Source organism: Protopterus annectens, chromosome 13.part0 (assembly GCF_019279795.1).
Source record: "Protopterus annectens isolate FY-2018-M chromosome 13.part0, PAN1.0, whole genome shotgun sequence".
NCBI classification, from domain to species: Eukaryota; Metazoa; Chordata; order Ceratodontiformes; family Protopteridae; genus Protopterus; species Protopterus annectens.
Window position 1 is genome coordinate 751,768,537 of NC_056747.1, and position 17,634 is coordinate 751,786,170.

Consider the following 17,634-nt stretch of genomic DNA (forward strand, 5'->3'; position numbering starts at 1 on the left):
CTTAGCAAAAACTATTACTATAATCAGACAATAAAATGCTTATCCACTTGGGAATTAAAGTATGAATTTGGCAAGATTCTATGAGAAAGGAACTAGTAAGCTAGAAGGGGTTGTGAAACAGTGAGAGTAGCCCACTTCTTTTGTCGTTTATAGTGAGGATGAAAAGTTAATGAGAATAAATTATAGACATTGTACAAAATGAATATATTCCACTGACTGTGTTGAATATAGTCCTGTGTTTATAACATCCCCAACACAGAGGACGTCAGAGATGTACCCAGGGAGATGCCTAAATAGGTGTCTCAAGAGACACAGTAGTAGCAGTAAGTGAGCCAAAGAATGTTCATGCGAGTCCAGAACATCCTTGTAGGTTATCAGTAGAAACTTCCTAGCACATCAGCAGAAGTGCAGTTCATAAACTCTTAAGCATAAAGGATTATTGAGAAAGACAGCAATATGCTCAAACAGCAACAACTGCAAAATGCTTAACTGAACTGCATTTAATGAATACATTGAATACTGTAATAAGAAAGCATTATGGTTTCCTGTCTAAAAATATGATAAAAATCCTGAGACAATGTAGCAATTATCTCATGCTTACAGACAACAATTTAATCCTTGAAAAAACAAACACAATATATGAGAGATCCACATATACAACTTTGCTGCAGGCAAAAATCTTGCATACAAACAAGGTTGTCAAGAACACATACACTACATCCATCACACAATGTCCATCACACACATAGAACAACCTATGCTGGGTCTACTTTAATTAAACGAAAATGCAATCCGTCGACACATAAACAGCTAAACGCGACAACGTCAAACACACAAAACCGTGAAATTTAAACATCGAAACCGCAATAGTCGGCCAACCCCACCACCCATAACATACTACCTACGCAAACACAACAACAAAAAACACATACATACACTAACCAAAACCCTACTAGTAACCCTAAATCAAAGCACCAAAACCCCACTTGTAACCCTACACTAAACCCCACATACACAACTATCTATGCACTACCCTTAACCCCTCCCTAACCCTAAGGTCCGTAACTACCGCACACTTACCTTACAGAGCTATACCGCAGATGGGACAACTATGACAATTTGACATTTCCGATTTCGCTATTTAGTGCATTTGATGTTTCCGCATTTCGCTGTTTATGTGTCGACGGATTCGTATTCGACGGATTGCGCTTTCGTTCAATTAAAGTAGACCCCCTATGCTGAGGCACTAAAAAGCAAGCTTCCCAAACCTCAAAAACCTCCTAAGTCTATAAACGGTAAAAGCTATACTTGGCAATTTCTAAAGTACTAACCAAAAGCAACAGCAAACACCACACATACTCCTACAACTAGTGGAGCCCCAAGAGCAAAGCCCATAAGACAAGCCAGCGCATTATTCAGGACTCTTGTCAAGGTGGAATGGACTCCACTGTATGACACATAAATACCCCACTTATCAGAATGAACACAGAGAATATAACCATTAATTGCTTACCTGGAACCATCATTCCTCAGGTTATGCATGCACTCAAGTCACTTATGCTACAGGTACCAGTATGATTCTGTCATAGTCCATGTGGGGGTTAACAACCTGAGATGTACTTCCCTGGACAATATGAAGAGAAACATTCTTCATCTCTCTGAATATATGTCTCAGGCAGGTGTGCGCCTTGCATTGAGCAGCACTCTGCCTTCACCAAGGACAATACCACAGTATGAAGAAAAGATAATTGACTTCAGCTTAGTTTTGGTGTCTTTCCAGGAGGATTCAATATCTGTCAGCATGGGAGTACATGGTTAATAGACCACGTTACTTTGGAAAGGATGGTCTGCATCTTTCTCCCCTAGGCTTCCGAATATTGGCTAAAATGCTATCCACCCCCTTAGAGCCTTTTTTTAAGCAATGACAAATTTACAAACCTACAAGCAAATAAAACTCAAAGAAACCTTAAGGTATTACTGCTTAATGTTAGGAGCCTAAACAAGAAACTCCGCACCCTACAAGCTCTCCTCACTCTGGAGTTTAAATACATCTGTACTGCTACACTGACATGGTTTAAATCCACAGAAAGTACTCCAGCAGTGCAAGGCTTCAGTGCATTCCACACATTTAGACCATCAGCTGCACAGACAGGGACAAAAGGAGGAGGGGTCTCGATCTACATTAGCTACAAGTGTAATTCTAGGTTGGTTAAACAGGACAACGTCCTGGAATTTATCCATGTGCAAATCATCATAGGCAAATTCCCAAATCATATCCTAGCATTCTATAGGCTACCCTCTATGTCCCTGGAATCTAACAACTTGTACCTAGACCTACTGGAGACACTCACCGTTAAATCAAATACCCAATTCATGGGAGATTTTAAATACCCTTGTACAGACTGAAAAACATAGATTGTCTCACACTTACATACAAAATGATTCCTGGACTTTATTAAAACAGATCCCCTTGACCATCATGGCATGTCCTCACTGGTGAGGTCAGACCACAAAGCTGTCTCCTTTGAAATAAAAATCAACTCAGTAACCCCAGCAAACGCTGTAACAGTTAGGAACCATTCTAAAACAAACTATACCAAACTGATAGTTTATCAAAATTCAATGCCCCTCCCAACTCCGAGCTCACAACAATCTATGTCAAATTGTTCACAGAGACCCTTTACAACTATGTAAATGACTGTATAGAGGCTGCTGTACCTACTAGAAGTAAGCCCAAAACAAACCACACTGGTGGAATCCTAACCTTTATTAGGAATAAGTCATGGCTAAAATCAGGAAGAATTACAATACAAAATGAACAACAGTGATGCCACTGCAAATACCTCAGCTACACAAAAAACATCAAAATAAAATAAAAAATGTAGCTTAGATGAGGTGGCTAAAAGCAAATATAATTTAATAGGTTAGCGCTTTCACATCAGACAAGATGCGCTAACCTATTAAATTATATTTGCTTTTAGTCACCTCGTCTAAGCTACATTTTTAATTTTATTAAAATTGGGAAGAGCAACTAGCTAAACTAAACAGGAAACTAAGAGGACCAATTAAGTCCAGCAAGGCCAATTATGAGGTCAAGACAGGCTCACAGGCTAAAGACAATCAAGCCTTCCACAGCTATATCAAAAACCTCAAAGGCTGCACGCATTAGTGTGCAAACCTGGTGGCCAATGGTGCCACCTTCACTGAGCACAGCAACATAGCGAATTTGCTGGCTGAGAAATTCAGCACAAACTTCACCCCTCACTCTCCCCTACCTCCCTCCACTAAATACCTAGTAGCATAACCCACCAACTATTAACAGGGTGCAGGTCCTGGCAGTGCTCACTATGTCCAAAAAGCACAGCCTCAACAGGTACCGACAATATTCTGGGATGACTCCTAAACAGGCTGTAGACATGACCTATAAGGATCACGTGAGTCACTTTTCAACTATAGCCTCAAAACGGAGTTTGTACAATGAGAATGGAGGACTGCAATGTCTGACTAGTCTAATATGTAAAGACATGGAACAAATTATAATGGAAGTGAACAACAAAGACATAGGCAACCTTCAGACACTGGATCTAATCCAGTTTGGCTTTGTCAAGGGAAGATCATGTCTACTAAACCTGGTGGACTTCCTTAAGTGGTCACCAAGGCAATGGATAAGGGGTGCATTCCATCTACATGGACCTGGCTAAGGCATTCAATACAATTCCCCAACTGGGTATAGTTGACAAACTCCGCAAACTGGGCATAAACCCCTACACAACTCATTGGATTGCCAGCTGGCTCACAGACAGGACCCAGGAAGCCAGGATTGGTGAAACCACCTTCACTAAGAGACCGGCCACCAGTGGGGTACCTCAGGGCTCTGTACTGGGACTGCTCCTATTCGTCATCTACTTCTTGGAGGAAAAGGCTAATGTCAAGGGCCTTTGGCTGACCACATTTGCAGATGACTGCAAACTGGGAATTATCATAGATTCCCCCATGACACACACATCTTACAAGAGGGTCTAAATTAAAGAAATGAATAGTATCAAAGTCACAGACTAAAACCCAATGCCAAGAAATGAATTACAGTGCCTTGTGGGAAAACTGCCACCCAGGCTAATTACTCCAAATATAAAACACCCTTAAGAGTTAACCCAGTAGTCATTGATCTGGGAACATAAATAGACATTAACCTGGCCTTTGATCAGCATGTGGTCAAGGTAATAAGAAAATCATTCTATGTCAGCCAACGTATAGGTAAGGGCATGGAATCCAGCTCTAAGAAGCTCAGTGCCATTTTATTTGGCCTTTATCAGACCCATCATTAAGTATAATTCCCCCTTTGTCATGTAACTGACCAGACATATGCAACAGTAGGAATGCCCACAAAGGTTCCTTAAAAAAAGAATCCGGGGTATAAACACGTTGTCCTATATGGATCACCTTAAAGCCTTACCTCTATACTCTGTCTCCTACAGGTTACTGAGAGGCAATCTATGCCTGGCATACAAGGCATCCTCAGATCCAGCTCTGATGGACCTTTTGCATATCTGCAAAACAGACAATATCAGAACCACTAGATGCAAGGATTTAAATTTTGTGTGCGGCATAAACAGGACATGTTGGTGAGACAGACATGTGTCTCAGAGGATCACCATACTCTGGAACAGAGGCCCATCCACAAGAAGCAAAGTTCATTCCTAACCTATTTAAGCATAACCTTGATCAATGGATGGGAAAATGGAAATTCACCCTGGGTCTGGACCCATGTTTCTGATAGACAGAGGCAGACAGTAATGCCCAAACTAACATACCCCCCATAAACTCTATAAACTTTCTAACTGACATACCCCTGCTAATAAATGCTCATGATACATAGGGACACAGTTAGGCTAGATTGCACAGCTAAGCTTATAAAGGCCCTGGAGGTGATTAGCCTAGTATATAACTATGAACCTATAAAAATACTAAAAATTACTTAAATTTGAGAAAAGCATGGTAATATGCCTTTCTATAAAGCAATATCCAGAAATGCAATGCTGAAAATATGAATGTAAATTTTACCATCAAATGCACACATTTATACATGTAATGCAACCTCAAAGTAAAGAAAGAATTTTTATCAGTTGAAAGAGAGGAATGTAAAATATATCTGTAACTTTAAAATATTTAGCGCCTTTAGCCATTGTCAGAGTTCAGAATACACATTACTTGGTTTAGTCTCCTGTAACTACTATGCAGTCTGAAGTATGTGCTGATGAAGCTGGAACTAGGCAGTTAATAACCACCTTGAAACTTAGGCCATCTGGAATACCACATTTTTAAGGTCTAACAATGAGTCCTTCCATGATTATATAACACAAAACATTTCCAAAAATGAATACTTTGTGGTTTACAGCAGAGAGTTACAGTCTTCATCATTTATATCAGATGGGTTACACTGGTAAAGAGATTTTACTATACAAGTTCTTCTGACACTTGCAATGGCAGATAAATTCTGTCTCAAAGTTCTGCACTCCAGCATTGACAAATAAAACAGTTTGGGGAAAAATGGACCACTATTGTGTTAGTTAACATACTGAATCATTCAGAGATTTCAACATTAATGGAACCAATGACTGACTAAAAAATGAGTCAGACTAGGTTTATGGAGGTTTAGTTGCCTAGCAATAGCAGAAACTATGCCAACATTAACTCTGGGCCAAAACAACAAGGTCAAATGGGCTACTGTTTTGGTGGCCACAGTCTGATACTATTATACTTAAGTAGTGCATGGTACCATGAGGGCTGTTACGAATAAAGGGATAGAAAACTAGTCAAAATCAAACACTGAGACATGCATACAAATGCTAGTCTCATGGACATATGGAGAGGGATCCCCCTTCTCCTCCATAAATATACATATGGGGAGTGGGAGATAAAAGTCCTAAGGCATGCTGAGTGTTAGATGTGGTGGGTAGACCTCTTAGCAGATTTCATGCTTGTGGACCAATACATAGCCAACTATAAAATATATTGAATGTTTTATTTTTTGTTTGTTTTTATATGACATGTAACATATACTTATTCCCTGCAATTACAAGTCAGGCTGACACATAATGATTCTACAATGTGGTCATGACATCCTTGAATCATTTTAATACTGAAGGAACATCATAACCATGCAGTTTTACTATATGTTAGTATATTCAAAATACAAACAGCACAAGCAGAAACGCTTTGCCTACCTCTTGGAAAGAGCTAAAACCTCACAATTTCATCTTCCTTGGTAAAAATAATCATAGACACTTGTCTTTTGCTATGGGCTAACATGAATATTCATCTCTGAATCATCTCTGATTTGTATTATAATGTAAATATTTGTAAAGGCATCATAGGGTAAGCCAGGCCTACGCTGCTGTATAATGTACTGCACTGCATTCCTGCTTTTGATTGAGGTTGTGCCATCTAGTCTCCTATCTATGTATAACAGCTATGAAAAGTTTTAGCATGGAAAACTCTTCTGGAACATTTTGAATAGTCATTTGTAAGTTTCAAGTGTGTCTCAGAGTTTCATTCACACTGATGTCCAGGAAATATCTAACAGTGGCCCTGGTGCTTGTTGTGGGAAAAGGGAAGTCTGATTTTTAAGATATTGAAAAAAACTGTAAAGGAAAGAAACTTGCATAAAATGAGGCAATTTTGACAAGGAAGTATTTCTCTGAATTGCCTATGATAATGCTCCCACCAGCCTATCATAACAATTGCTTTGAGTGGAAAAGAATTTAGATAAGGGATGGAAAGGGTCAAATAAGTGAGACCAGAGGTACAGCTAGGGTGGGACAAAGGGGGCAGCCACCTGAGGCACAATGTGTTAGGGGATGCAATCAGCAGATGTTAATTGGTCAGTAGAACAGCATTCATTTCCATACCAGCATTTCTGAATGTTGGTGTGGAAATTAAAAAGACTACTATGGGCAAGAAATGAAAAAATGTATATTTTTTATCTTACAATGAACTTCTGCATAATCCAAAACATGGCAGCATTACAATAAGTATTTTTTTTATTAATTGCAACATTTTCCCAACCCTGAATGACCTCCTGGAAGCAGACATGTAAACATGATCTTGTTTCCTTAAAAAGCTATTTCTTGCCCATAATGCACTATGAGGGTACAGCGGTTGAGATTATAATGCCATGGTCTGTGCTGTCAGATCACAATCCTATTCACATAGAATGGAATTAGTCAGACATGCTGCCATGTTTGAGAATCCTCATTAAAAATGTCCATTATTTTCTGCATTGACCCTTAAATATGTTCTTCCTACATATGTGTCACACCATCTATGAAAAGTTATTGAATAAGGATAAAGCAATAACTGAGATAATTTAGCCTTTTTGAAAAGTGATATTTTATTGAGTTACACTTTTAGCTTCCTTCCCTGAGTCAGCCAAATTGTTACATTTCTTGGCTTGAAAAGCTCAGCTAATTAATGAAGTTATTCTCAGTGTTTATCAGGTTTATTTATCTTCAGACTATTAAAGGTTGCACTGGAGCAAAATGGCAATCAAAACGCAGACTAAATGTATAGACCTAGGTATACACCCAGTTATCATGATGCTTTTTTAAACAGATATAATGATCCAGACTGTCTAATTAATAGAGGGCGTTTATTCCACATACATGCCATAGAATGTGATACTTCGCTCTAACAACAGTTCTACATCTTCCAATTTTAAATGAATAATCACATTCTTAGTAATATGAATATAATCTGTAAGCTCAATATTTAGTAATAATTAGAGTTCCTCGTTCCTTAATGCCTGATAAGCTAGGCACTACTTTCTTTGCATAAACCTATAACTTATGGAAAAAAGACGTAAAACTTCTAGTGTAGCTGAATACTGAAGATTGTTCAACCCAGAAATTATCTTTATAAATTTCCTCTGTGTTCCTTCCAAAATTAATAAATCCCCTTTGGTATATATAAACAACATCATATTATATTCAACATTAGGTCAAACATATGCAATAAACCATTTTTTTTACATAATTCTGTATTCCTTGAAACAAAGTTCTTAAAAATTAATGCTACAACTTTGACTGTTTTGGTTTTAACTACTTGGATATGCATTCTAAATTAAAAGTTATTACAAATTCTTAATGCACAAATCATTATATTTAGACAAATTCTATAAAATTGTGGTTCCTAACTTCACCTTGACATCCAAATTAGGCTTTCAAAAGTAAAGGACCCAAAATTTATCTTTATTAAAATTTAGCCCTTTATAATTTAACCAAAAAACTACTTCAAGTACAAACTAAATTTGTCTGTATTCCTTGATAATGTTATAACTTGTCCAAATTTGATATCATCAACATACTTTGCCATTCAGCTAGAGGAATACTTTGGTATCTGAGAAAATATATATATATTAACTAACACTGGGACCAGTACTGAGCCTTGTGGGACCCCTTTAAGCACATCATCCCAGTTAGATAAATAATTCTTCATTCTAACTCGCTGATTCCTCCCACTCAGCCAGTTTGAGACCCAACTTGTAATGCATGGATTTATCATCTTTTCATGTTTTACATCAATAATTACATTTGTGGAATAATGTCAAACGGCTTAGAAAAATCTACATATAGCACAACAACAGAAAAACCCTGATCCAATGTCAAAGTAACAGGGTCATAAAAAGTTGTCCAATTTGTAAATATTGATCTATTATAGGAAAAAAAACATTATGAGAGAGATCCAGCAGATAATCCTCTAAATCAGTAGTCAAGAGGGATAGCAAACATCTCTCAAAACTCTTACCCACCAAGGGAGTTTGACTACCTGGCCTGCAACTGGAGAGATTATCCATTGAACCACCCTTGTGAATAGGTAGCACATCTGCACATTTCCAACTCAAAAGGACATAACCATGAAATAACATTGTATTAAAAAGAATGCAACTATAGAAATATATTTAGTGTAAGCAACTCAAAAGCATCCTGGTAATTTGTTGGAACCCAGAGAACTGACCTGTCTTATATAGCCCAATGATTTGTTTACAGTGTCCAAACTAAAAAATGGACTTTCATAGACATTATCCTCTAATGTATCCCTAACACAGCAACTGACCTTTCTCTTGTAATCATTCACACAAAAATGTTTATTAAACACCTCTCCCAATTCTACTTCTTTATATAATGCCTTTTATTCACAATAATATGGCCCATTCCATTTTTTCACTTTTAAATTTCTGAACCTGAGAATAAAAGTTCTTTGTTGAGAGATTAGATAAAAGATGTTCTTCATACTTACATTTAGCTTTCATTAATGAGCACTTCAGTTTCCTACTAATTAAATTATAAGTTGTTTACATTAAGCCATAGTAATAATTATATCATAATTTACAGTTCTTTAGTTTACTTAGAATATAGTAGAAGTTTTTATTAGAAAAATAAATGTTCCTTGCTGTGGCTGTGTTGTTGAGAACATTTTTTTATTTCTCAATCTTCAGCATAATATTACTCATTTATGTTCTGCGTCCTCCACCTGTGTGCTGTGTTTGTGTTTCTTAATGTTCAACAGTGCTCATGAAATCAGTGCATTTTTTGTTCAACAATAACAAAAAATACCGTATGATGTTTCCCTATAATTATAGCTTAACAATGCATGTGAAAGTAATGTCAGTGTTTAATCAGTTTAGATTAAATTGCTGTATATTGCTTCCCCACAACCATTTCTGAATAAACATGTTTAACCAGTAATGCTCCAGTTTAAGTTTTAGTAATAAATATGTCACATTGTTTGTTCTGGCTCTGTTTTGTTTTTTAGATTCAGACATAAATCATTACCATTTAAAATTCTAGAACTTCACCATAAGATTACATTACCCATTTGTGTACTGGTCCTTCCAGCAATGTATTCCCCTTATGCTTCCTCCTGATTAACAAGGCTTTTGAAAGCAATGAGATTGTTTTAATAACACCAAATACATTGTGTTACTTTCTCAGGGTGTATTTGGTGTTATTAAAACAATTAAATCTAGCAAATTGCATGTTGCTACCCAAGATCAACAGTTCTTGTGAAAATAATGTATTTTTAAACAATTGCAAAATGTATTATTGTTAAAGCAATGCCATTTTAAAGATCAAAATGTTATATGATTCTTCTCCATAATTATGTTTGACAACACATTTTAACCACTAATCATTTCATTCAGTTCCAGTGCAATCAATCTGATATTTGTCAGTGATACCATTTATATTTTTCTTGTGTACTTTTTCATTGTTCTTTGGTTTTTAAATATTTATTTCTGGACAAAGCCTCTTTTTGTCCTAAAACCTCCTAGGCCTGTAGAATTTACTTTACATGTTTTTTTTTTTCGTCTACATGATCCCGTTAATTTTTAAATATAGTACTGATCAGAAGGCAATGTTTCAGAGACTAATATATATATATATATTAGCAAAACTAACATGCAGACAAGTTGGAAGGTTAGTAGTGTCATGTTCCTGTTCCAAACAAATAAGACAGTGGGTGTGATCCTACCAGAACAATATTTATTTAGAACTGGATAAAACAGGTATTGAAATCAGATGGTTGAATATGCATATGTAGTTTGCATATAAATTATTTTATGAGAAGAAATGGATAAAAATGAATGCTTTCACAATATAATGCAATGAAAAAGATGCTCCAATGGCACAGAGGGATAAAGCTCTGACTAAAGCTCAGTCAACCCGGGTTCAATTAGTGGCTTGGGCAACAGAAGGAGCATCACAAAGGGATGGGGATGCCAATCCTAGGTGGGAGGGTATACTTCAATGATGTTTCATTAGGGAAGGTTTGGTTCAAAGGGGGGGGGGTTACCTTGGACATAATCAATGAATGTGGGAAGGGGGGCAGGGGAGTGGGTAGGGCATATAAAGAACCTCCCCCAAGAATGGATGCAAAGATGGGGGAGCCCCCAGGGAAGCCTTCAAGATCCACTGCTGTCCCTAGCAATATTGGAGTAAGTCTATGACAGTAGAAAATAAGCTGGAAGACATGGCATGGATGTAGGGCACTGGCAGCCAGGCTGGTTAAATGATGTCCCAAGGGGGACCACAAATATTTAAAAAATATATAATATAATGAAAACATGCTTTGAAAATTAACAAAAAATTATTCAATTCAGTGAAGTCATAAAGTCATCATAAAAGCTATGTTATTGTCTTATTACGTGAATGAAAATAGCTGAGAACAGATACAATGCCTGTGCCTTTTATACATGAAATCTTGCAAAACTGAATTCAGAATGGGAGTTATTCAAGTTAAATGAATGTCTGAGAACTTATACAGAATAAATCAGGCACCAGCACTTATACAGCATTCAAAAAAAAAAGACACTTCCTGATATTCTTCCTGTATATTACCTTAGCTCACCAGTTCATTTCTTACCTGCACAGTACTTTAAATTAGTATGCATTTACTTAACTAACTATATGTGCTATGTGCACTGTTATGGATGTATTACTATAATTCAGTTTTACTACAGCCAAACAGCTCTTAGCCAAACAAATGATGAAACTAAGTATTATCTCCCTTCATATAAAATACTTCACTTAATCAGTGCTAAAATTTAAAACAATGTTAGAATCTCTTGGTAATAAAAGCATCAGCCTGTTTTATTTCCAGCTACACACCTCAGTCACAAGAAGAAAAGATAACCTGTGTGAGAAAAACAGCATGTAAATGGAGGTTATGGGTTCAATTACAGCTCAACAAGGTGTTTGGATTCAAAGCATTATATTTCATTTTTTTAATAATAATATCTAATTTGCTCCCTACTTCTGCAGGACTGGAAAACTGGATTGGCATGCTCAACTCTAATGGTGTTTTTCTCTCCCCCTTCTCAGCTGGGTCTGCTACCAGTATCCTGGTTATCGTGGTTTCCAGTACATCATGGAGAGTGATCACCACGGAGGTGAATATAAGCACTGGCGAGAATGGGGATCCCATGCCCAGACATTCCAGGTCCAGTCCATCCGTCGTATCCAACAGTAAAACATGTTCCATCACTCACTAAGCATTGGGTTGAGGAGAAAGAAAGGCAGTATGTCAGAGCTTGTTTATGGGAACATGTCTGTGCTGCAGTTTGTCTGATGGAATAGGAAATGATACATTTCTTATCCTTTTAATCTTCTTGAAATATTATGTACAAATTATTCCATCTATTAGAATTAATAAAAAAAGATTAAAAAAACTAGCCGTGTATCTTAATTAACTATTAAATTATGTCAGTGCTAAAGGAATATACTTCTGAACATCCAAAGTGCAGCCTACGTGTGATTTTATCAGTTGACTCAAAAATGGTACGGAATTTCTTGTTTCAGAGTAATCAACTTTTACTATGCTGCTCTTTAAAAACACTTTACAATGTAAAACAATATGCACAGTTAAAAATATAAAACTGAGAACAACCTAATATTAAATGCTAAACTATTAAATACTAGTTAAATGTGAATCCACATTTTAGTGTCTCAGTAATCAACTTATTTTTTTTTACTCTACCAAAAACTTTCTCCATTCTTCAACCTACACTCTTCATCTACATACAGCACAGGCAATTATTCTGTTTATGTGTAATAGCAATCCTCTATCAACTAGAATTAATATCTGGTCTAGGAGAATATTTTCATACAAACAGGTGCTTTACCTATGACTTCTACCAAGTCAGAAGGTTATGCCACTGCAGGGTGTGTCTCTCATTGAGATACAGGGTACTAAATTTGCATGTATACTGTTGCAGATGCCTTTGAATCCTCTAACCACAAACTGTTACTGGCTTTAAATTTGTGCCATCTAAGTATGATAGTTACACTCACTGGCACTGAGTGGTCATGCATTTCAATTACAATGTGGTGCATACCATTTTATTTATTTATTTAACATTTGTTAACCGGGAAAGTCCGACTTGGAACAAAGCCAATTTTCAGCAGAGGCCCGGGACAAAGTGCTCCAGTCACATGTTTTGTAACGTAGGAGGAAACGGGAGCACCTGGAGGAAACCCACATGAATGCAGGGAGGACATGCAGACTCCACACAGAAGGCACTCCAGCCAAGAATTGAACAGGGGAACTTCTTGCTGTGAGGCAACAATGCTAACAGGTGCACCATCCTCCTCCTCTTCCATCACTCTAGCTACCAGTAATTCAGGCAAATTGACAAACTCAAGCTACTGGCAATCAGGAGGTATGCTTAACTTCTGCTGATTGTTTCAAGTGTTTGTGTGCATTAAAATGTCACTAAAATTCCAGCTAATCTAATACTTCTACTTCTTAATGCAGGCAAATAATTTTATTTAAACCCGGTGAGAGATAAGCTCCTAGTCTTATTTGTCAATGCATCCACTTTACTTTCCAACATAGCATACTTATCACATATATGATAAAGATGAGGTAAAGACAGCCTCCCAGGCAAAGGACAACCAAAAGGCTTTCAATAGCTATGTACAAAACCTTAAAGGTGGCACACGGCAGTGTGCAGAACAGATTGTAAATGGAGCCACCTACATGGAGTCAGAAAATACTGCAAATCTGCTGGCCAACAAATTCAGCTTCAATTTTACCCCCTCTCTCCCCTGGTTGCCCCCCCTCAGGAAATACCATAAAACAACATCCAACTACCACTAGAGAACAGGTCCAAGATGTGTCTCTAAGGCCAGAAACACTGCATCAATGGGCCCCAACAACATTCCAGGATACCTCCTAAATTGACTGAAACATGACCTACTGGGACAGACACTTAAGTCTGACTAATTTCATATGCAAAGCCATGGAAAAAGGTATCATGGAAATGATTAATAAGGTCACAATAAATGTTTAAACACTGGATCCAACTCATTTTAGCTTTATCAAGGTCAGATCATGCCTACTCAACCTGGTGGCCTTCTTTGAGAAGGAAATGGGTGAGGGCAAAATGGTGCATGCAGCCTACCCTGTCCTGATTATGGCGTACGATACAATACCAAATTCATGGATATAGGCATGAACCCCTATGTTATCTGCTGGGTTACCAGCTGTTTCTCAGACAGGACAAGGGAAGTTAGAAGACGGGAGACCACCTCCACAAAGAGGCTGGTCACTAGTGGAGGTCCTCAGGGCTCTGTGCTGAGTCTACTCCTTTTTGGCATCTACTTCTCAGAAGTCACAGCCGATGTCAAGGGCCTCTGGCTGACCAGGCATGCAGATGACTGTAAACTAGGAGCAGTCATATAATTCCCCCAAGACACTAACATTCTACAGGAAGGACTAACACAGACAAATGACTGGTGCCAAAGGTACAGCTTGAAACCTAATGCCAAGAAATGTATAACAGTATCTTTTGAGAAGTCAGCCACCCTAGGCAATTACCTCTTTGATAGCATGCCCCTACAAGTAGAAACAGTAGTCAGGGATTTGGCTACACATAGAGACAGTAACACCGGCTTTCAACCAACATGTGTTTAAGGTAGTAAGGAAATCATTGTATGTTGCTCAACTTATAAGCAATGGCATGGCATATAGGTCCAAGGAAGTCATTGTTCCATGGTATTTGGCCCTAGTTAGAGCCATCATTGAGTACAACACCCCTTTTGGTATGTACCTGATAGAGCACATGCAACAACTGGAACACCACAGAGGTTCCTCACAAAAAGAATACAGAGCTTAAAAGGCATGTCCTATGCAGATCGTCTCAAAGCCCCATCTCTACACTTTGTTTCCTACAGACTGTTGAGAGGTGACCTATGCCTGGCATATGAGGCATCCTTAGATCCCACTCTGATGGACCTTTTGCACAGCCACAAAATGAACAGCATCAGAATTACTGAATTAAGGGATTTAAACTCTGCTTGCATCACACACTGGGGGGATGGGTGTGTCCCAGAGAATTTCTCTTTTCTGGAACAGACTTCCAATTTATGTAAAGCATATTCAATATAAACTTAGACTGGTGGATGGGAAATCAGAAACACACCCCTGGTCTAGCACCTATGTCTCTAATGGACAGAGGCAGCATATAGACATTGCCCTAGCTTACATATACCCCTTAAAATAACCTCTAAGGTACATAAACTTGTGGGATATAATTGGGATGCTTAGCTAGGCTTATAAAGGCCCTAGTAGTTGTTAGCCTAATATACATCTACAAACCTATGGCAGAAGCTGAACTACTTGAATACACACATTGTAGATAGGTAGAAAAGGTGCAATTACCTGTCAAAGTGACAGCTGGTCTATTATTACTTTAGTCAATTTATATGCAGGCAACCATAGTGCACAGAAATACAACAAGAAAGTCCCAAAAGTATGAAAATATGACAACCATAGTGCACAACATGGTATTTATCTCTGGTAATGGTTGTATGAACATGAAGTTAGTATACATACGTAAAGAGGTATGGAGGCAAAGCCCCAATGTGAGGATGTGTGGCCACATAAAATATGGACTGTGTGTGTTTTGTATGGCTGTGTGCAGGAATATTTGTTGGGCTGCAAAGTAATGAGAGATGTCGTGTGCTATAATGTGTTTGTGTGCATTATTGTGATGTGTGTGTGGGTACTGCTAGCAGTAAAGTGCTTGCAAAATTAAACTGTTAGGTGTCATTTTACAATTAGATGCGTTTCAATGTCATGCAGGTGCAAAAGGTTGTGCAGATTATATTCTTCCATTGATCAAACAGAGATTGATGGCGTTGCTTTCAGTAAATCCACATAGAATTCGATGCATGTGCATTACTATATCTATATCTATATCTATATATATATAGATATACATGTATATCCATACACACACACTCATATACATATATTAATATATATCAGTCGAGACCATATGATTGACTTTCTGAAATGTCAAAGATGTCAAAGCTTTTGAACAGAGAGTGCGATACAGTGGGGCTTGGGAAAGTTACTCTTTTTAAAATGTAGTGTGATCTAGGAGTTGGTATATATAACATGCAGGGCATTTGTGGGGTGAAGTGGGGCTAGCCTCTCTGAAAAAGCATAGTTTTTCGTTGTTTTCTATCATTTGGAAAGTTGATCATATGTCTTTATGTTGTGTCGATCTTCTGAATGAGATCCATAAATATATATATATATATATATATATATATATATATATATATATATATATATATATATATAGTACTATAACTCGATCATCACAAATGTCAATGTGGCTAACATCAAACACTTACATCGAGAAACAAACATGCTCTGAGACTAATCCTCAGAACTTGTAAAAAAGAAAAGTGCGTGTTTTTTCCAGGGGGTCCCCCACACCCCCTGATAACTATATACCCACAAGAACTCTGAGATCACACATTCCCCTTGGAAAGGTCATATTCTCCTAGCCCAGGGACTGTTGATTTTGCACAGCTGTTAACCAAAACGTGTTGACAATACAGAGATTGATTTAACTTGAAATCTACCTATGCTGAGGGAACTACAAAACCGCGAAACCCCAAATCCCAAAACCGCAAAACTGTGAAATTCCAACTCCCAACACTTACAAACACCAATAAAACACACACACACACACACACACACACACACACACACACACACACACACACACACACACACACACACACACACCTACCCTTATTATAAGCCCCCCCTGCACCCCCCCCACGCTTGTGGGGGACTGTGCACCCCCACATACCCCCTACTTAAATATTCTAACTCCAAGATCGTACTACATACACACACACACAAAACATCACCACATAAACTACATTCCTCTCACACACGCACATCGCAGTAACAACACACACTAACACACACTACAGCCCCTACCCAACACCCTTAAACATAAACACTTACCTGAATCTGTGAACACAACGCAACACCAGAAAGTACAGTTTTGTACCTACCATAAATGTAGATGTTCGAAGATCCACATTGCTGCAGTCCTTACACTTGGGTAGTCCGCTGTCCTCGGTCGGCCCGAATATCAAAGTATAAGGCTGACGTCGTTCAAGGCGCATTTGGCTGACATCAGGACGTCAGGGTACAAATGCGCATGACCGACGTCATATCCTCAGTCTTTTCTTGCCCCAGATGTCAGAAGACCCTAAAAATAAAGGTCAAAACCAAAAGACAGCAAACAACCAACCAACCACCCTTGCACTAACTATATGTACAATATATACAATATACACATTATGTACAACCCAACCCACACAACCACCTCTAACTGTAGAGGGGAAGGAGGGTAAATTGGACTGCAGCAATGTGGATCTTGAACATCTACATTTATGGTAGGTACAAAACTGTACTATGTTCTTCATCTCACATTGCTGCAGTCCTTACACTTGGGTAGAATCCCAAAGCAGAGGTAAGGGAGGATGGCTAACTACAAGGAAGCAGGAGCTGCCAAAATGCCCTGCAAAACAGCAGTGGCAAAACCAGCCCTGGATTTAGAGTAAAGTGGCAGGTGATAATGCCTAGAGAAAGTATGCACTGAACTCCAAGTAGCTGCCTCCAAAATATCCTTGGTTGCCACACCCTCAAAAAAGCTGTTGAAGTGGCAGTAGCCCTAGTGGAATGAGGCCTAATCCCAGCTGGAACTTCCTTGCCATGATGGGAGTAACAGAAAGCAATGCAAAACCCAATCCACTTAGAAATAGT

The 17,634-nt window shown here is 38.1% G+C and overlaps 2 protein-coding genes across 3 annotated transcripts in view; one reads left to right on the forward strand and one right to left on the reverse strand.

Moving 5' to 3' along the window:
- The window catches only part of CRYBA1 (crystallin beta A1), a 1,100,222-nt gene extending 1,088,004 nt beyond the window's left edge, over window positions 1-12,218 (forward strand). For both annotated transcript variants that reach the window (XM_044054449.1, XM_044054450.1), the window contains exon 6: window positions 11,877-12,218. In XM_044054449.1, the coding sequence (XP_043910384.1) occupies window positions 11,877-12,024 (148 nt within the window). In that variant the 3' untranslated portion in view covers window positions 12,025-12,218. The remainder of the gene's footprint in view (window positions 1-11,876) is intronic.
- The window catches only part of NUFIP2 (nuclear FMR1 interacting protein 2), a 952,263-nt gene that overhangs the window by 190,894 nt on the left and 743,735 nt on the right, over window positions 1-17,634 (reverse strand). The gene's annotated exons all lie outside the window — the stretch shown is intronic.